The sequence below is a fragment of the Coturnix japonica genome, chromosome 1 (assembly GCF_001577835.2).
Source record: "Coturnix japonica isolate 7356 chromosome 1, Coturnix japonica 2.1, whole genome shotgun sequence".
NCBI classification, from domain to species: domain Eukaryota; kingdom Metazoa; phylum Chordata; class Aves; order Galliformes; family Phasianidae; genus Coturnix; species Coturnix japonica.
In genome coordinates, this window is record NC_029516.1 from 42,696,986 (window position 1) to 42,717,723 (window position 20,738).

General features: G+C 37.8%; 1 protein-coding gene across 11 annotated transcripts in view; it reads right to left on the reverse strand.

Moving 5' to 3' along the window:
* ANKS1B (ankyrin repeat and sterile alpha motif domain containing 1B) overlaps positions 1 to 20,738 on the reverse strand; it is a 393,719-nt gene that overhangs the window by 151,282 nt on the left and 221,699 nt on the right. For all 11 annotated transcript variants that reach the window (XM_032444024.1, XM_032444026.1, XM_015858789.2 and 8 more), the window contains 2 exons: positions 13,057 to 13,155; positions 7 to 159 (listed from right to left, as the gene is read on the reverse strand). In XM_032444024.1, coding sequence (XP_032299915.1) covers positions 7 to 159; positions 13,057 to 13,155 — 252 coding nt within the window. The remainder of the gene's footprint in view (positions 1 to 6; positions 160 to 13,056; positions 13,156 to 20,738) is intronic.

Sequence of the window (20,738 nt, forward strand, 5' to 3'; positions counted from 1 at the left end):
ACTTACATTAATTAATTCAATCTCCCAGATTTTTTTCACAAGGTCCATCGATGTATAGCCATTAATTAGAAAGGATTTGGTATAGTCACCCAGTTCAATGGAATCCAGCCATTCAGCTACAGAGGCGGGGTTGTAGCCATCGTGACCGATCTGCTTCATCTGAAAAACAAGAATGAGTAAGAACTGCTGATAATATTCATTAAACATGTTTCAGAGAGTAGCTATTTGCATTATTTTCCTTGGGACTTTATTCTCTGACTGACATCCTTTCAAGGATTAGTACAACATGAAGAAATAATTTTGCGAGTAAAAGTACTAATAAAACTTAGTTTTCAATGGATCTTTTTCTCATGACTCTTTGCCTTTGAAACTAAAATATACCAAGACTGCATGTAGCACATGTTCAATCCTTACTAGACAGCACAGAATCCATAACCAAGATTGAGAGAGAGAGAAAGAGAGAGAGAGAGAAGGAGATTATTAATATCCTGGCTGCTCAAAAATGTCACCTAAGACTTCATAGTAGGAGAAGAAATTAAACTGAGGATTGGATCTTTTGCTATCAAACTCCAAAAAAAACATATTTCCTTGGTTATACTATTCCTAATTTATCTCTCCTACTAGGTTATCTGATATTTCCTAGAGGTTGAAGCCACAGTGTATTTTTTCACCCCCAAGGGAAGTTTAAAATAGTGTCTTTCCTCTACCTGGCCATATTTTTCATAGAGCTCCTGGGAATTTAATATAGTTTAGATTGCTCTGCTTCTGTAAAGTTGATTGAGACTGGACAACTGAAAGAAATATTACTGGAACAGAACTGACAGAATGATGTACACAGAAAAACACCACGTGCATTCATAAACCAACACAAGCAGAAAAAATATATAATCATATACATTTTATTTTCACAAAAAAACCCCTAAGAAATCCAACTGGCATCTAATTTTCCAGAATATTGTAAAGCTACTGAGAAGTAAAGAACTGCAATTTTTCTTTCCAAATTGCCTCCCAGTGACACAAGAGAAGATTTTCAAGATAGCCATTAAAGAAAAAAAAACAAATAAAACCTCTACCTGTGCAATTAGTTATGATATACTGTTCCTAGGAATTATAAAGAAATTTGCAACAGTGACAAAGAAGCAAAGAAATAGAAAACAATATGCAATAGCCTCAATTTTCAACACCGCTATTTGCATATCACTGTCATACTTGCTTGTATTGATGTGTAACTCTGGCTAATTTGATAATATACTGAATTGGTAAACTTTTATGAAATTTCAGAGGTTTAGAAGGCTTTGCATTCAGCACAGCACTTACAGAATATGTAAGAGTGGTACGGTGCATGGTGAAAGGCAGACTCCCATTTCTTATACACATTGCAACTTTCTAAGAAACACTGGAAGTATGACAAAAATGGAATGCTCTGAGTTTAAGTTTGAAGTGACAAAGCAATTTAAAAAGAACTCTTGCCTGAACCAATTTATTTCACGAAGTTTATCTGAAATGCAATTTGAATTCAAAGCAGATTAAAAAAAATTCACAAATGGAAATCCAAAGTAGTGTTTGTCTATCTGTTCAAATGCAGAAAGCCAGCAAGTCGCGATGTTGATCTTGGTTTCCTGCAGTAGCAGAGAGGAAGGATGCAGACACACACTGCATCATGGATTTGACAGCTTACTCTTTGGTCTATTGCTGCAGATGTTGCTGGGTATACAATATTAACGTAAATATTTAAATGATGCACTGAAATCATTACCTTAAGTCATAGAAGAGAGAGTAGAGAATTCCCATAATTAACTATGGCAATTGTAACCTTCCACATCACCTCTGAAGGGAAGGATTCATATTAGGAAGCGAGAGTTAACAGGCAAGAATTAAATTTTGATTACGAATTCAGTTTTGTTGCTGATCTTGATATTTTGGAAGTTAGCTTCACCCTGATTTAGAATGAAAGCTCCAAATGCCAAAAGCATGGCTAATTTTCTTTCATTGTCATTCAGATTTATTTCCAATTTTATACTTAAGGTAGTCTGCCCAGCAGACTGCAACACCATGGAGAACCCTGTCAGCTTTGCCTCTTGGAAAGCTTATTTCAAGAGCAAGGTTTCTATGAAAAGCAAACATGGTATGGGAAGTTTCTGAATTCTGAGTTCTTAAAGATCTCCATTAGAAGGGCTGTTAAAACAAGAATCAGTCCTACTGAGGTGTATTGCAGAGGGATGCAAGCAAGGAAACACAGAACAGCCCAATAAGCAAAATGCTTAGAACAACTGAAATCTATGCAGCATTTTCACACTCTGAATTTGGTGCCAACAGACGAAATCGTCATCAAGTCACTCAGCAGCCTACATGAATATGCACTGCAGTACTGTCAGGAACCAGGACAGTCTGCAACATTTTCCCTCTCTCTGCCCCAAAGCCTGCAACAGAGGGTGTTCCGTTTAAACATCACGAAGCACTTTATGTGCAACAGAAGGAGCACTGGAACAGGTTGACTGGAAAATCTGTGCTGTCTTCCTCCTTGGAGATCTTCAAAAGACATCTGTACATGTGCCTAGGTAGCTATGTCTAAGAAGGGGGTTTAGATCAGGTGGACCCAGAGGTCCCTTCCTACCTCAGCCGTTCTGTGATTCTCTGATTTGGCTGCCTGTGCTGAAGGCCAAATCAGGTATCTGAGTAACCATGGGTCACACCCACACAAAATGCAGTAAGAAGTTTTGATGGGGCCACTTCACCTTCTGCAGGAGCTGAAACTGAGCTCAAGCCCATGCCCTTGGCCATCACCTGAGTTATGTTGTGGGAACACCTGTACTTAACTGGTATCTTGCTGATATTTCCCACTGACTCATCCTCCGAAATCAACCTCAGACTGTCCTTGTCTCTGGGGACTTGCCTTAGGCTGTGGATGTTCCCAGTTACTGACACCATTCTTGCCTTGCTCTCCTTGGACAGGTGCTTTGCCCTTCTTGGCAACAGTATGGCCCTATGTCCCCAGCACCCCTCTCCTGCTGTGGTGTGGGGACCCTGCCTCCTGCTCCCTGATACCAATGACAGAAAATTAATCTCAGAACTAGGATATATACTGTCAGTTTCAGCCAAAAAGCAATAATTTGTTTTGGCATGGACAAAGAACCAATCTCATTTCTAAACAGAATTTCTAAAATGTGTCCAATATGTGAAAGCTTATAAACTTTCACTATCAGCTCCCTTGTATGGAAAGTTTTGTTATGTCTGTTAATAACATCATCTCACTTATTAACTGTCATTCTTAGCTGGCTGAGTTTTTTCTTTTCAAATAATCTTTGAAAGATTGGCTATTTAGACACGATAGTACTAATAACAGTACCTACTTTTCATATAAAATGTGATGGAGCTTTTAAATAAAAATAGAAACAGTTTAGAATACAGCTGTTCAGAAACACTGCTATATAATACAGCTGAACTTTAGATGCCTTGCATCCATGTTCTCATTAACAGGTAACAGCTCTTGAACTGCATGTATCTTTTTTGTATTGTTGCTAGCTGCTTCATTGCAGATGATTTTAGGATGCTGACTACTAAAAAATCTAAGGATGAAGAGTATACGATTTAGGAGTGATACAGAAGAAATGTTAAAGAAAATAAGATATAAACTAAGCATAGAGGAAGAGTAAAAACATAAAAGATTTATTTTCTTGGTCTCAATGATTTTTCACAAGCATTGCATCCTTTGAAATGAATAGAAAGCAGAAGCCAGGAACCTAGTTTCTCATAACCAGGTGTTAATATCAAATAGCATCCTACTGGGTTGAGAAATCCTTTACAAGAGACTGCATATATACCAGTTTTTTATTAGCAGTGTATCACTACTATATCTATACTGAGTTTTACATTAGAATAGATGGTACTTTACTTGACTTTTTGTCTCTTATGGGTGTCCAAGTAAATATGAATGGAGCTTTACAGAAATCATATATGCACTGGTGAATTGAATAAAATGGACCATTACCACTTTTTTTGTGTTCACCTCAGACAGATGGGGAACTAACGCTATTTTCTCTACAGGTTATATCATTACCTGTGAATCTCTTCATTGTATTAAAATCAAGCTTTTTATCCCCAGCATAAGAAGAAAGAGATGACTTGATTTTCATAGCCTTTTAAATGACAACAGTGATTACAGTGAATTTACACACTTGTGTTGGTTTGCAAGAAAGTTCCTTTTAGCGGGGACATAAATGCTTTCTTCTAAAATGCTGGCCTTTCTGAGATATTTAATAATCTTTCTCAGGAATGCATATAAAACTATAAATTATCAATCTGATTAATTCAGTTGGCTGAGGGGGGACTGGGACAGTAACAGAGAAACAGTTCTCAAGCAGACCTGCAGAACTTCCTACAGATCTGAGAAGATTCTTTAATTGCTGCTGCTGCTGAGAAAGTCTCTGAGTGAAAACAAGGACCTGCCTGCAAAGGCACAGTGGGTAAGGAGGAGCCATATACAAAATTATTGTTTCTTTTCTACCTTGTCACATATTAAAAAAAACAACTACTTAAGATTGTGTCCCAGTAATGTCCAACTTTTCTTTTTGCTAATCAAAATCTTTCTGTCTTCTTGTGGAGATTAATATAAAAAGACAGTGTAGTCACATTCACTTTGCAGCACAACCTGTTTTAGTATCCTGCACTAATGGTAAACCCAGATTATCACGAATTAAATTCAGAGTTTCCTACAGAAGATTAGCAGCATTACAATAAGCACCATTTCTGTAATTTTTTGCAGTTTGAATCTGTCTTTTGAACAAAAAGAAAAATAGATGCACGCAAACATATTTTTTCTCTGGAAAATTTTGAATAGTTAGTTCAGCATCCGGGAGACTGATGAGAGTCTTAGCTCACCAGACTCCATATCTGGGAAAAGGGAAGAACATTCAGTGTTACTGACATGCTTTATGTGACAGTTCAGGACATTTCTGTTTGATACAATGTAATCTTAAGAAGCCCCAAGTAAGAAATTTGTGAAATAATTGAAATGTGTGGCCTTTGATCTCAAGAGTTTCTATGATGATAACTTCAGAGACCAGTCCCTTGGGTATTTGTTAGTACTTCAGCACGCAGTGCTAGAGATGTACATCAAGTCAACAGTCTGACACATGAAAGGCAACACTCACCCTCTGCTGTGTCCTCAGTAGCCCTGACTGGTTTCCATTCGGCAATCTGCTGCCAACTGCACCCAGGGGTTGAACTAGCAAGGATCTCCTTGGCCCAACAGTACTATGGTTTCTTGCCATAGCATGACTTAAAAGTAATCTGATCATTGCCTCCACTTCACAATGGTTTGGTTTGCAGAATATTTTGAGTACACACTATAACTTACACTTGTATTCACACTATAATATAGCTTTCTTACTGGAGGGAAGTAAATCAGAAGACCAGAAGCAGGAATGTACCAAATACAACCAATACAATTTATTTTCTCCACCTTTTACTAATGTTATTTTTTGTGATGGTCAGAAAACCCAACAATCTCTTCAGCTTCACCTATGGGGTATTTGAAGGACATGTATCTGAATGAAATTATTCTGTTCAAGAGACACGAAGATTTGAATGAAGTGGTTGACAACTCTACCACCAAGTCTGCATTAGTCACAAGGATGAACTGACTATGCCTTAAGAGTAAGTTATGAAAGAACTGAGTCCTCCTGATCTGGGAAAGGTTGCAGATGGGAATGTGGATCCCATTAGGGGCTCTGATGAAGCTGATAAAGTGTGAATACCTGGAGCAGAATAGCCACACTAGGAAGGACTTCTGGAAAGTAATTATCAGTATCTTCTTTCTCAGACAGAAGTATGTGCAGGAAGTCTAGGACATTCAGGATGTCATTATAGAAAATAGCACTTTTATATAGCACATTTACTCGCCTCAGGATAGAGAGTAGGCAACATGGAGTAAACCACAAATAATATAAAAAAGCATGAGCAGAAATAAGACTTGCTCAATGGGCAATGGTGACAGGACCAGTGATAGCTACTGTAATTTACATGAAGCAGATATACGATTTCATGTTCCATCAGGAGTAGCTCACTAATAGAAGGAAAAAAGGAGAACATTAGTGAGACTACTTTCATCAGACAGCTTTGAAGCACAGGAATAGAGACACCAGTCTGAGATAAATACCTTGAATGGCCATGGATGTTTCTAACAACTGCTCTGTTCTACTGATCCATTCCTTTGAGTTTCAGAGTTGAAAAACTTCTGTGTAATGCTGAATCTAACACTTTTTTTTCCTGTCCTTATGGCCTTAGAAGCAGTGTAATGAGCAGGTGAGTGACCTCCTTCCAAGCCTGCTAAGTAATTTTGAGAGGTGTTAGCAGGAAAGAAAGCACTTCCCTTGACACCTGTTTTACATCTTCAATTCCAACAGAGCATAACAAAATCAAGAAGCCAAAGCTAGAAAGTGACACAAATGTTATGATATCCACATTGTAGCATCTCCTCCTTTGGTCACTGTCATTAGGAATGGAAGTGCTAGTGATCTATCTGTTAGCTACGCTGAATGAGAATCAAACACTAAGATTCAAAATATCTTGCTAAGCTCTAGAGCGTATAAACCAATAGTTAGCAATAGCAAATATATAATGTGGTCTCTCCCTGCTATATACACAACATAGTTAATGGGCACAGGCAAAGTAGCTCTGTGTTCCTAAATGCCAGATTTACTGTGCTTACACAAATGCGTGTTACATATGAGTAATAGATCTAGCACTTTTTAGAAGCACAGCTTTACTGCTCATATAACACTATTTACAGAGAGCATGTGCTCGGTACCCCACTCATGTCCTACTTTTTGTCTGCTTCTGCAAAGCACCCAGGAAACAGGCTCATTGCCTGCATGCCACTGCTACAAGATTCCCAGACATGAAACCTCTCTGTGCAGAAAGGAACAAGCTGCATACTATAAGAATAGCTCTGAAGCCAGGAAAAAAGCTGCTTTAAGCTAGCAACATTCTTCCATCTGTCAAATGAGAGAATGTGTTCCCATTATGGGCTGGAAGAAGGAGCTTTATATTGAGCAACCCACATGAAAAAATTCCTTTTTCTCATCTAGGTTCTCAGATGAGCTGGGATAATTATTTTCAAAAATATTGCAACCACTTAGGAATCCACTGAGAATTCACTTGCACACAGACTCTGGATGCCAAGATAACTGAAAATGACACAATGTGAATTCTATTGTTTTCTTAGTCGATTAAGCATATCTTGCACACAAGTACTCCCTCAGTATTAGTTGTTTTTTTTTTCCCTGAAGTCTGTGTACTTGCAAGTTTAGTATACTTTCAGGTATGGTCCCTGGTCTCTACACATCTGAACTTCCTTTTAATAAAACATATAAAATCCAAAGATTTACTAATTTCATACTGTTAACACACAAAAAAAATCTGAATGTGATATCAAACTCTGCCAAGACATTTGCTCTAAAACTGGTGTCATGCATAAAATATTTCCATTTTAAGAATTAACTTTACAAATTATATTTCCACTGGCACGTCTTAGCCTTATCTAATAATAATAAACCATAAAATACTCTAGTTAATATTAATGTGAAAATTGAATAACTTAAACTACATTAGTGTAAGATGAAAATGTGGGCTGCTATCTCTAATCTAACAAAAAGGATATAATGACAAGCAAAAAAAGATTCCAACTCTCTTTATCTGTTACAAATATATTAGCTTACTCTCTTATGAAATGTTTTCCTCAAATACAGAATTATTAAGGAAAAACATTCTATTTTGAGAAATATGGTTCAAACATGCCTTTTTATAATGGTTAAACACAGCATAAGAAAATACAACAACAAATTGATCTAAATTTGGATAGATACATGGTGTTTCTTTTTGCCCTTTAAAACTACTTCAGGCCCTAACAAGTGGTTCCTAAGTAGACTAGTGGCATTTGAAATATAGAGATACAACCACTCTTTAGGAAATCAGCATTGAGGAGTGAGAAAAGTCATTCTTGACAGCAATTAAATGTCTGTTGTAATTTTAGGCTACTGAGATGAATTCTGATGAAAACAAAAGAAATTTTCAAGAGGAGAATTTTAAAACATATGCCATAAATTAGTTGCTTTTTTAGCCTCTAACCTTATTCTCTACTGACTGACCATATGGCTCTAAAAAAGTGCAGACTTGTAGATGTTTTTTCAAATCCCTTAAGTTCTATCCCAAAACCCATGTCGAGAAGCACTTGATAGGATAGATAGGAAGGATTAATAGCAAAACTAACAATGTAATCACTAGTAATATTGCTAACTTTTAAAAGGCAAGTAGTCATCAAGCTTTAAATTAGATGAAGACCAGAAAAGAGATACCTTTTCAAAATAAACAAACGTTAAGAATGTATTATCTAATCATATCAGTAATTAATCGTTTGAAATCTTAAAATATTTAAAAGCTGGGAACTATTTTGAATGTGTGATGACAGGATTGAACTTACCAACAGAGTAATGAATATACAGAAGCCATTTCATAGTTTCCTGCTGTATATGCAAGTTGGGTAGTTTTATTTAAAGCTATGGTAAATACAGCAAAGATGAGTTCCACAAAAAAAAAAAAATAAAAAAAAATTGTGAGCCCCACAATTATTCCAACAGCTCTGCCTGCAAATTAGGTTTGAATAGAAAAGTATGTGTCCTTACAATGTAAACTCTCATGTGTTGCTGATTTCATTTAAGTGAAGAACTGTGATGCACAGCTTCACCTTTCAACTGCTTTTGTTTTGGTGGAACAGTCCTGCAACAAAGATGCATAAACCTGGTCCTTGAGTATTGGTTTTTCCTATTTCAACAAGGAAGCTTCTAGAGACCACACCCCCTTGTTATTCAGCCCGTTTCAAGCTTTTCTAAGTAACTTAATTGTCTTTAGTTCAGAACCTGCTAATTCTTTCAAGTAACTGCATAACCATATAATCTTTTTGAGCAGCTAACCAGGCTGTGAGAGGAAGTTGCCAGGATGAGATATACCCAGCTGCTGGAGAGAGAGATTGATGCCTGGTATTATGCAGTGGCACAGGCAGCCCAATATCTCTGACTCCAACCAAGAATCAGAGTCACAACCAGTACCACTAAAAAAAGGTGGTGTTAGTAATTGGAGATTGAGGGATGCTGAGGCACTCATTTGCCACCCAGATAACTTCTCTAGAAAGATTTACTGCCTGCCAGAGGCCTGCATTTGAGATATAAGGAAAAAGATACCAGGTATGATAAAGCCAGAGGACTACTATCCACTCCTGGTCTTTCAAACTGGGTCTCATGAAGCTGTGACTAGGAACTAAAAAAAATATGTCACTTGGGAGCATGCTGAAAGAAATAGAAGTGCAGGTAGAGTTCTCCTCAATCCTACTGGCTGGAGACTGAGGTTCAGGCAGAAGGAAGATAACAGAACAATTAAATGAGTGGCTGCATGGATGGTGTCATGCCCAGAGCTTTGGATTTAATGATCTAGTACGCACCTTTGATAAATCGGGAAGGCTGACTTGGGGTGGAACACAACTGACTGGAAGGGGCAAGAATATCCTAGGCAGTAAGCTGTCAAGGCTCATCACCAGGGCTTTAACTAGATATAGTGGGGGAAGATGATGTACTGCTGAGGAAAAGAAAGATTCAGGGAACACTGTCACTTTATGAATCAGTGGGGAGAAATCTCAACTTCATCCCAGATGTAGTAGAGAGAGTTTTTTCAAGAAGGCAATATGGCCAAAAGCCAGCTGAAGTGCCTTTATGCCAAAGCACACAGCATGGGAAGTAAACAAGAGGAACTGGAAACCATGGTGCAATTGGAAAACTATCATCTTATTGCTGTCATGGAAACATGGTGGGATGACTCACATAACTGGAATACCATGATTGAGGGCTATAAGCTTTTTAGAAGGGATAGGCAAGGTAGGAGGGGTGGGGGAGTTGCCCTCTATGTTAAGAAACGGATAGACTGTGAAGAGCTGCCTCTGAGAATTAGTCATGAACAGGTTGAGAGCCTGTGGGTTAAAATTAGGGACTGGACCAATAAAAGGCATCTGGTGATCAGGGGATCTAATCAAGGGGATCTACAGGCCATCTGATCAAGGGGAGCCTGTTGATGAGGCCTTCTTGCTTCAGCTGCAAGAAGTGTTATTCTTGCAGGCTCTCATACTGATGGGGGTATTCAATCACCCAGATATCTGCTGGGAGAACAACACATCAAGCTACAAGCAATCCACGAGACTCCTGGTGTCCATTGATGACAACTTTCTGGTTCAGAATTGGACAGATATTGTACTGATCTACTGGAGGTCAAGTGTTGTCAGACTTGGTGCTCACCTATGCAAAAGACACTGTAAAAGAAGTTAAGACTGGAGGCATCCTGGGCTGCAACAACCATGCCTATGTCAAGTTAATGATCTTGAGGAACACGGGCCTGTTAAAAAGTGGAGTCAGGACCCTGAACTTCAGGAGAGTGTAAAAAACCTCAGGCTGATAAAGGAATTGTTGGATGAGATCCCCTGGGAAATCGTCCTTAGGGACAAAGGAACAGAGCTGGCAGCACTTTAAGGATGCCTTTCTGAGAGCACAAGAGCTCTCCATCCCCCAGAATAAGAAATCAGGCAGAGGAGGCAGGAAACCAGCATGGCTGAGCAAGGACCACAGGCCAGGCTCAGGGGAAAAAAAGTAAAGGCAGTGGAAGTGGGGGGTGAATGGCCTAGCAAGAATATAGGGATGCTGTCCAGATGTGCAGGGATGGAAACAGAAAAGCCAAAGCACAGATGAAACTAACAACGGATGTGATGAACGAGAAGGGTTTATTTAGATCCATTGGTCAGAAGAGACAAGCAAAGGAGGGTGTGCCCCCTCTCATAAATGAGAAGGGAGAGCTCACCTCCTCCAACATGGACTTATGCTCACTGATGTAATCCCACACCATGGGATGTCCACCAAAAGTTGGACATGAGCCAGTAGTGTGCTCCTGCAGCTTGGAAGGCCAACAGTATCCTGGGCTGCATCAAGAAGGGTGGCTAGCAGGGAAATGGAGGGGACTGTCCCCACCTACTCTGCCTTCATGAGGCCCCACCTGGAGTACTGTGTCCAAGACTGAGGCACCCAGCACAAGAGGAACGTGGAGCTGTTGGAGCAGACCCAGAAGAGGGCTACGAATATGATCAAAGAGCTGGAGCTCTCTGATGAAGACAGGCTGAGGGAGTTGGGCTTGTTTATCTTGGAGAAGAAAAGTAGGCTCTGGGGAGACCTCATTGCATTCTTCCAGTACCGGAAGGGGAGCTTACAAGCAGGAGGAGGATCTACTTTTTACATGTCCTGATAATGACAGGACAAGGGAAAATGACTTTAAACTAAAAGAGTGAAGATTTAGATTAGATGTTAGGAAGAAATTCTTGACCCAGAGGGTAGTGAGGTAGTGGAACAGGCTGCCCAGAGAATTTGTGGATGCCACATTTTGGGAGACATTCAAGGCGAGGCTGCATGGGATACTAGGCAGCCTGATCTAGTGGTTGGCAACCCTGATCATGGAAGGGGAGTTGGAACTAGATGATCTTGAAGGTTCCCTCCATCCTAAGCCATTCTGTGATAATTATAAATATTTTCATAAACAGTACTAGATAGCACTAAAAACATTAAATATTAAAAAATCATTCATTAATTCTGAACAGTTTAAATGAATAAAAAAGATTTGGCTTCTTCATGAAATATGAAAAACAAAAAATACTTGAACTAAGAGCAGGTATTAAAATTGCCAAGATTTTTTTTTGAATGATAGCATTGTTGAAGAATTCATAAATTCAAATTTAAACTATAAATATCTGTTGTAATTCATCAAATACCACTTTTATATACACTAATAGTTGCACCATTTATCCCACTTGTCTGATATGGTATATCGAATATTACTGTCTTTAATCATGTTTGTTGTTTCAGTGCACAGACTCAAATTGTAGGATACAAAGATTGCCTAGCACATCCATCAGTGGAATCAATTCATAACTTTACATATTTCCCATACAAAATAAATCCTTGTCCTCTTTTATGGGCAATCCATAAAAACTTTTCTAACAAACTATGATGAATCAAAAATCTTCTTTTGGCAGAATCAGACTCATGATCCAAACTGAAAAATTCTATAATGGCACTTCTCACTCTCCAGCACTGTCAAACTGTGAACAGTTTAATCTCTATTTACCTTGATCATTCCACACATGCTGCTCCCAAACTCGAGTACTCCATGCACTTTACACCAGATGTTATTCCTGCCTCAGTATCTCACATAGCAGCCCTCTGAGAATTAGTGCTGCCTATGGCTTCTCATTCATTCTCCTTACACAGCTTTCCAAAATCAGTAAGTTTTCATGCTTAGCCCAGTGTCTTTTTCATTTACCTATTCAAGTTTCTGTGTTTAGGAACATTAGCAGAAGCCTGCACTGATATCATCCCGTTGTGCAAAATATAAGAACCATGCCTTTATACCACTGATTTTCAAATCTGTAGCTTAAATCAGACAGCACTAAAAAATTATTGGAAAATGACTGCAAGTTATTATGTCCACAGCTGAGAAGCAAAAATACGAAGCAGCAAATCAAATATGGAGCCTTCAGGAAGTCTCCAAATCATACATGAAAGGCGAGTATTAGGAAAAGCATGTTCCATCCAAAGGTATGAAGAACACTTATGTAATTCTATCTTCAAAGGGAAAAGTACTTTCAGATCAAGAATCCAGAATTCATTGACAGCCTTATTTACACATGTGTAATGACACTGTATAAAAAGATTGAAAAACTAGAAGTAATTAAAATAAATTCTAAGCAGCTGTAATTTGAAATTACAGATTTTACACTCATTTGCTTTGTTAATTATGTTCATACAAAGTGAGTTCAATGTAATTATATCACTTTATTATATTTTTGCACATATAACAAATGGTAACAAGGCCAGTAGGGAATTATGTTTGCTCCCATTAAAAAAAAAAGTGCTTTAAAAAATGTGAAAGCTGTAGGTGTAAGTTCTCTCATTTGGATAATAACAGAAACTATACCTTTGGGAGAAGCTGGATTGCTTGGAGTATTCTCTGCCTATGTCCAGAGTTAAGTATTCCTATTTCCAAGAGATCTTGGTCCTCCATTACGTTGCTTCCCTAAAATGAAAGGAAAAAATGGTAGAAATGAATTTAAAGAAGGTCAGATTACTTCAACAGCTTGAAACAAGCCCCTTCTTCTGGGCTGAGAAGAGAACACTTTGCTTAAGTTATTGTATTGAGCACTTGAACTCATGGACCGCTGCTATACTTCTGGCACCCATATCAACAGAGAAACTGTAGCTCCCAATAAAGCCAAAAATCAGATATGAATCTTCTTTCATTTGACTGGAACCAAGAACATGACTATAGAAATATTCCAAAACTGTTCATTTTTTTCATTCTCTTCCTACATCACCCAGTTATGTTCATTTTAATTCAGTCTTGAAAATACTTAACACAATAAGAAAAGCAGAATGGATGAGGATAAAACTCTTTAGTTACTTACCAGTAAAATTCTGAAGAAACCTAAGAGGGAGAGTGGTATCCACAAACACCATATGGCTCCCTCCCCCCAAATTTAGCTGTACCAGTGCAGCTCAAACATTACCCATTGCTGCTCTTATCTCCCAGGCAGGTCAAAGAATTCTTAACATGCAAACACCAGTTAAAGACCATCTGTGTAAACAATACATGGAATAAAGTCCACAAAAGTGTGTAAGTCTGCAATGCAAGTTTCTATCTTCTAGCAGTAGGAGGTACAACTACACAAGTAATATGACTCCTAAAAGATGATCCTGCAGTTCTTCCAAAGAGTGGGCCATACAAGGTGCAGTTCAAGGAGTCTGGCAACACAAGGTAGAAAGTTTAGCATTTGAAGGGGAAGGTACTTGATTAGCTGGAAGTGATTATTATGAGTCATAGGAGGCACAACAGCAGTTCAAAAAGTGAACTGCAGACAGGGATCACACCAAGACGATTCAAAGTAGGCTGGTAATCTTGCATTCCTTTTCTGACTACTTCATTTCAGACTGAAAGATAAAAAAAGCTTCCAACTATTGCATTTATGAAGCAATTCTGCAAAAAAGCAGACGACCTTTCTGAACTCCTACCCCTAGAGGAGCCTTATGATGCTAATTTGCTAAACGAAGAAGTTTTACTGTTTGCACTCATTTAACAACACCATGAAATAGGCTTTATTCAAGTAAATCCATGAAAAACTTTATCTCCATCTTTCTATTTAGCTTGCTGCTTCTGATTCAGTAGAGATCTTAAGGAGTGGCAAAATCAAAAGCTGAGAAACTCATAACAGAATATGCTTAAATGCTTTGCTGAATCAGGGCTTAACAAAGGGTACGAATTATTTCTGAATATCAAATCTCTTGTCCCATAGCAACATGGCTTTCTTTCAAAAAGCACAGTGAAATAAGCAGTGCTTCACCCTGTTTGGCTTTTCTCCTTTCAGATGGACTGATTAGTTTACAGATGTACTCTTGAGGACTCTCAAGTGCTACTCTGCAGAATATCTAGCAAAATCTAGGGGAGGTCTTTGTAAGGCAATCGTAGAAATATTACAAAGCTATTACATTTAAAATTATATTTCACAGTAAGGGGTATGATTTAAGGCTACAACGATGCAAATCATGTCTTGAAAGAATTTATGCATGGCATCAGAACAGCACTGTTCTGAAGAGAGAAGCTGTGCAATCGTGTCATTTTAAGTACATCATGTATAAGAGTGCACACAGCACAGGCTGTGCAAACACTAGTTGTGATAAGGTGGGGTTAATACTCTTTTTATCTTCCTGGCAAACACACAAAATGTCATTTCTCCATTTTTATTTTCTAGGTTAATTAACCTAAAGGGGGCTGTAAATTTAGGGGAAGAGCTGTGGTAAAAATAAAACAAATAACACTGCATTTTAGGTTATTGCTGCTAGAAATATCTAGCATAAATGGCTTTAGGCAAAATGAACCAACAGAAGGTCCTGTCCAAAAAAGCAGACTATATATTTTCACTCATTTTAATAAATGCAGCAATTTGTTTACTGCTATTGCTTTCACTTCCATTCTCTGTTTTCCAGATTTCACCCCTCATCACTGTATGATGTTTATGCACAATCACGGTGTACTCATCATTGAGCTACTACATACTGTTTATTGCTGTCATGAACCTTGGCACCGTGTTTAAAATACTGTAAATTTACAACCCAGTTCAACAAATACTCAGGCACAGGAAAAATGCTGCCTGTTTGTGCCAAGTTGCTGCTTGGCAGAGACAGCATTATTTTGTTAATTCTTTGCTATTGTTTTTTCTTTCAGTACTAGGTCATTTTTTTTTTTTTCCCTTTGCCATTAGCTTTTGTTTGTTTGTTTATTTTAATTCAGGAAAGCCTGGAATTAATGTTGCCTTGTACTCAGTCTGTGAAGGCAAAAACCTGGTCTCTGTGTGTTCCAGTTTTAGAGCTTTTCCTCTGTTACCATCAGCATCAACAGCAGCAGCCACTCATCCCTTCTGTAAAACTGATCCTGTTGTCTCCTCCTAGGGGATAAGCCTGTTCTTTATCTCTCAACAAGAGCAAACAGAGAAACTTCTTTAGATAATAATTCTCTCTCTTGCTGACAAAGAAGCATAAATTGATTGTAGAAATCTGCCTCTGAAGGGAAAGGAACCCCTTATTTCTATCTCACTGGTGTCTGTTTCCATTCTCCCCTTAATCCCAATCCCTGATTCTCTTTTTACCTGATTTCTTGCTCTCCTCCAGCCTTCTTCCATAGCTTTGTACATCGAGAGTGAGGAAAGCCTCACTTCCTTCTTTTTGCTGAAGCAGATCAGGGATAAGAGGAGAATTTGTCTACCTTCTCTTAGATGCTGTGCACACATTTATTATAAGCTGGGCCAAATTTAACCTCAATTAACCTTATAGAGATGACATGGCAAATTTAATTAAAATGCATATGAATACAATAATGTCTTTTCACATTATTTCAGCTTCAAAAATAACTGAGCTGTATTAGCTGAAACATTCACCAAAACAAAATAATTCTAGTAGACATCTAGAGAATTTCAGTTTACAGATGTAACTTTGATATGCTTATACACAAGAAAATACAGATTCTTATAACAGAAAATATGGAACAGCAATCTCTACCTTTCCTATTATGTAATGAAAACATAAGAGGCTTTGTGGTGATTTTACAGCTTTCCTAAGTCTATGGGAAAACTTAGTTGGAAGGAACACTTCTCAGAATTAAAGCTGTAAGAAGATAGCAAAATTCCGTGTACTAGGGCAGATTCAGATCTCATCAGTTTCAGTTTACACTGTTGAAATTCCTGTCACGTAAATGTGTAAGGGATAGGCTTACATATGAACTAGAAACGCTCTGGTTCTGAAGTTCACTTGAAGGAAGAGTACAGCTAATGCTCCTTGGGCTTTGTGGATCTGCACTACTCTCAGGTATATTGTCTTTATTCCTATAAGGACATAGAGGAAACTCATATCCCAAGTAAGAAAGCAATAGTTTCACAGAACAATTGGGCTCAAGAATGAAAGAAAAATGTCTGCAAGATAGAAGACTGGAAGCATATGAAAAATAATATAATTTAGAAAACTCAGACATTTAGTCAAAGACTGATATAGTTTGCATAAACAAATTAGAGCAAGAAGTATGATGTTGTAGTATGAGTTAAAGACATTACTGGCATTTATTCGGAATGTTCCACACAAAATCACCTCTGGCACCATCCACCTAAAGGTAGTACACCCTTTCAAAAAAAAAATGCTGCTTTCAGTTTTAATGCTAGAATCTAGAAGCGTCTAAGTACATACATACAGAATCCTTATTAAACAATTTAATTTGGAGTACGTCAGGTTTACAGCAACATATATACTGCCCCTTTTAGAAAAAAAATCCTAGTTTAAATGCATTGAAAAGCTCAAGGAACCTCCAAAATCCAGTCAAAACAAAAGATTCATAAACTCGTAGACAACTTAATCTACGATCAAAACAGAACAACTTTAAAGATTTTTTAAAATATATATTTTTAAAGATTAATATCCATTCTACATCCTGTAGGAACAAAAGCACTTTGAAGACTTGTCCCTGAAGATATGAAAATATATTAGAAGAATGCACTAGAATGGCAGGCACAGGTGTATATTTCTCATTGTTCCCTTTTGTATCTATGTCTTTAATCTTTCTTCATATATTTTCTGTGCCAGAGAGCAAAAAAATTCTAGTGGTTGTTGATGTCATTTGCATAACATAAAAATAGCAGGTAAACTATAAAACAAATGCCAGATACATCACTAGACTTATCTGAAAACTCACCCAGTAAAGTTGGAAGTGAGAGGGTGTGGAGAACAAACTACCTGCATATACATTTTTGTCTTAATCTTGCCCTTCACCTTGTCTAATAGATCAATAATCTCAGATTGGAGAGAGGTTCCTTAGATTTTCATGACAATCAAAGTTCTGGAAAAAAAAAAACTTTAATGAAGGAAAACTCCTATGCATCCCTGTGTGTAAACTGAGTAAAAACTAACTGGAATAAAAAGACAAAAAACCCAACTTTTTTTTCCATTTGAGGCTCTTTCTTTCCTTTATAAAAGTAAATAACATCATGTAAGAAATTGAAGATCTGTGAGAATTCTGTCTACGTATTGGCAGCACCAACTAGACCAACCTCTTCTTTTCTCATCTGTGACAGCCAGAGAAGGAATAGCAGTGAAGCTGGTACCTAAAGCTGTGTAAGAACTCTGCTCACCAGTTTGAATTGACTTGCCATGCAGACATTAGTGAGACCAAATTGAGTTGCAGGTGCCAAGTGCCACTGGAGATGATTTTCCCAAGAACAGGGTTGTTGTAGGTAAGGGAAAGATGAGTCCTGTGCCTACTATAGTGTTGATGGGGTAGTGCTGTTATATGCCTCAGTGTTATTCCTTAGAGCAATATGCTCTCCTTTGCCCTCTCGTAGCTGCCCAAATAGTAATAAGAAGCACTTTCAACATGCCATCAGTAGAGACGTTGAAATGTCAGCATCAGTGGGATGTAATATATCACAGTGAGTAAGATCACAGTCTATGTGTATCGCAGACAAGGTTTGGTGATTGTTTGAAGGGTCTTATCACTATTTCTTCCAATTTGAATTGCAGTGAATCACTGGCTGCCTGAGACTTGTCACTGCAGTAGCACAACCGGGGGCAACCAAATGGAGATAGAACAGCAAACCTTGTGATTGGGTTAGCAGGGTTGCTGGTTGGCACAGATAGCAAAAAGGATAATATACAAAGTAGTACACTTAGCTGGGACATTTGGGAGTACTATTATTCCTGCCACTCAGAGAAAAGAGGTGGGAGCAGTGCAGGGGCAGACAGGAACAGTCTATGATTAAGCATGCACAGAGATAGAAAACAGACCAATAGCATCAGAGAGCTCTTTTCTTTCTCTTCCTTTTCAACCCAAGTAGAAGAGAAGGAAGAGACAAATTGAGCAGCCATCTTACACCCATGGGAAGGAGTCCTGTCCTGAAGCATACATTCATCAGCTCACTTAAAAGATTCCCATCTTCATTGCATGTCACTCTACTACTCACCCATTTAATGCTAATATCCCTGTCAACTGCATCCCTTTGAAATAGGTGACATCTAAACTGTCCTCTGGCTGGCAACAAAGTAAAGACACCTTACAGGATGGTTAAGGACACACTGAATAACCATGCCTATCCTTTTCCATTGTGTCAGTCATATGCCACAAGGTTTATAAATTTTCATCCCAACACAGCTTTTCCACATGGTAAAAGAGGTTATTCCTTAGAGGCTTGCAAAAAATGACTAGAGAATGCAGTTTTTAATAATGAAAACTGCTTCTTATTAGTGAAAAATTTCAGGCAATGTGTCACACGTTTCATCTCCCATTGAGAACTGGCAAACGACCAGAATTTAGCAAGCTTCAGTGTGAGTGAAAGGCTGCCTCTCACTAGTATTGCCACTGTTAACATGAAAACAAGATCTGTAAGAATGATTATTGAGTGAAATGTTTAACTCATACTTTAAGGTCGTAGCGATTTATCAGATTCCTGGAGCAACTGAAAAAATTGTTATTTCACCTACAAACCTGACAAGACTATGTTAGAAACATCCCTTGGAAAAGCATGAAATTCTGCCTTGGGGGAAAAATAAAAATTGCTTGTAAAATACGTTAGGAAGAATGGACCTAGCACATCGCAAATCATTCGATAGCATTCTTCTAAAATTATATTGCCTTTAAACTACTGACATTGATACTTATCCTCAGTTCTCACTCTGCTCTATTATCAGTCTTTATATTTCTGACTTCCTTAGCGATTAAAACCTTCACAAAAATAAAGAGGAAAGCTGAAGACAGTTTTCTATGCTGCAGTTATTTCTTCAAAAAGTAATAACAAACTACTATTGAAATCTTAATTTAAAAAGGTTATTTTAGTCACAGATAAGAGCAATGGATAGCAATTCAAAGCAGTTAAGGCACAATACCACTCAGGGAATTTGACCTCCAATTTGCAATGCATGAAGATAGAAGATGACCTAAGTGGGACCCATTTCAAAAGGAGTCCCAGCAGACCCCAAGTCCCACTTTACCCATATTTTAAGGATTTCTCTCTGGTTCAAATTCAGCTCTTCCAGAAGTGAACCTGAACTAACCAGTACCATCAAAAGCCTTTCTAATATTGATATTCAAAGGAATATGCAGTCACGGACCTTTCACACAACAGTAGTAGTTAATTAAAGTACAGTGATAATTAAACAATACTGATAACTGGGACAAGGATTATTGTAGGAAAAAATTCTGCTATTTTTATCTCCTCTTCCTTGTAGCACTGATTCATTACAACCACCACAATTGTCACATGCAAATTAGCTGCATAGATAAGGTGGCAACTGAAGAAATTACCTCCGATATTGCACTTGGCCCACTTAATTATGAACGCTGTTGACCCAACTCTGTCTGCCTATTTAGTCATAACAATTAAAAAAACACAATTATTAATACCTAAATTACATATTAATGTCTTGAATGTATATTGCAAAGATAATTTCACTTCATTTGAGTAATGAAAACTCCGAGGAGTCTATATTATACCATTATTCAGATTACTTGAGATAAATGCTAGTTATCCTAGATACTAAATTTCTCAAAGGGCTTACTTTAAAATCAATATTACTGAGTGCTAATTAACAGACTTCTAAATTCTTGGGAAAATATTCCTTTCTCCAGTGAGTATGTAAGTTTGAGGAGTGCAAGAAGAGTCAAATATGGTATTTTCAGAAATAAACATTCTGAATACATGTGCTGCTTGCAGCATGGGATCCTAGTTAAGCTTGGCATCGTTGTAATAAATATAGGAACCCTGCTCACTTCCAAGAAAGACTCACAGAGTAAATGTGCATGTTTCAAACCTCAATTCTGTCTCTCAGGTATTTTCTTTCTTATTGTTTTATCAACCCTAGTCATGCTGAGCCATGCAAATTGGCCCAAACAGTACAAAATACATTGCCAAAGCCTTTAACTGTAAATTTCTGGGTAGAATCCGTGTTTTTAAATAACTTACTCAGAGAGGAGGTCTGTGTAATGGCAGTAAGAAAAGCATAAGCACAGGAAAATACTTAAGCTTATATATTCCTATGCCCTGAAGTTACAGCTGTGGTCTTTCAAGCCTTTGC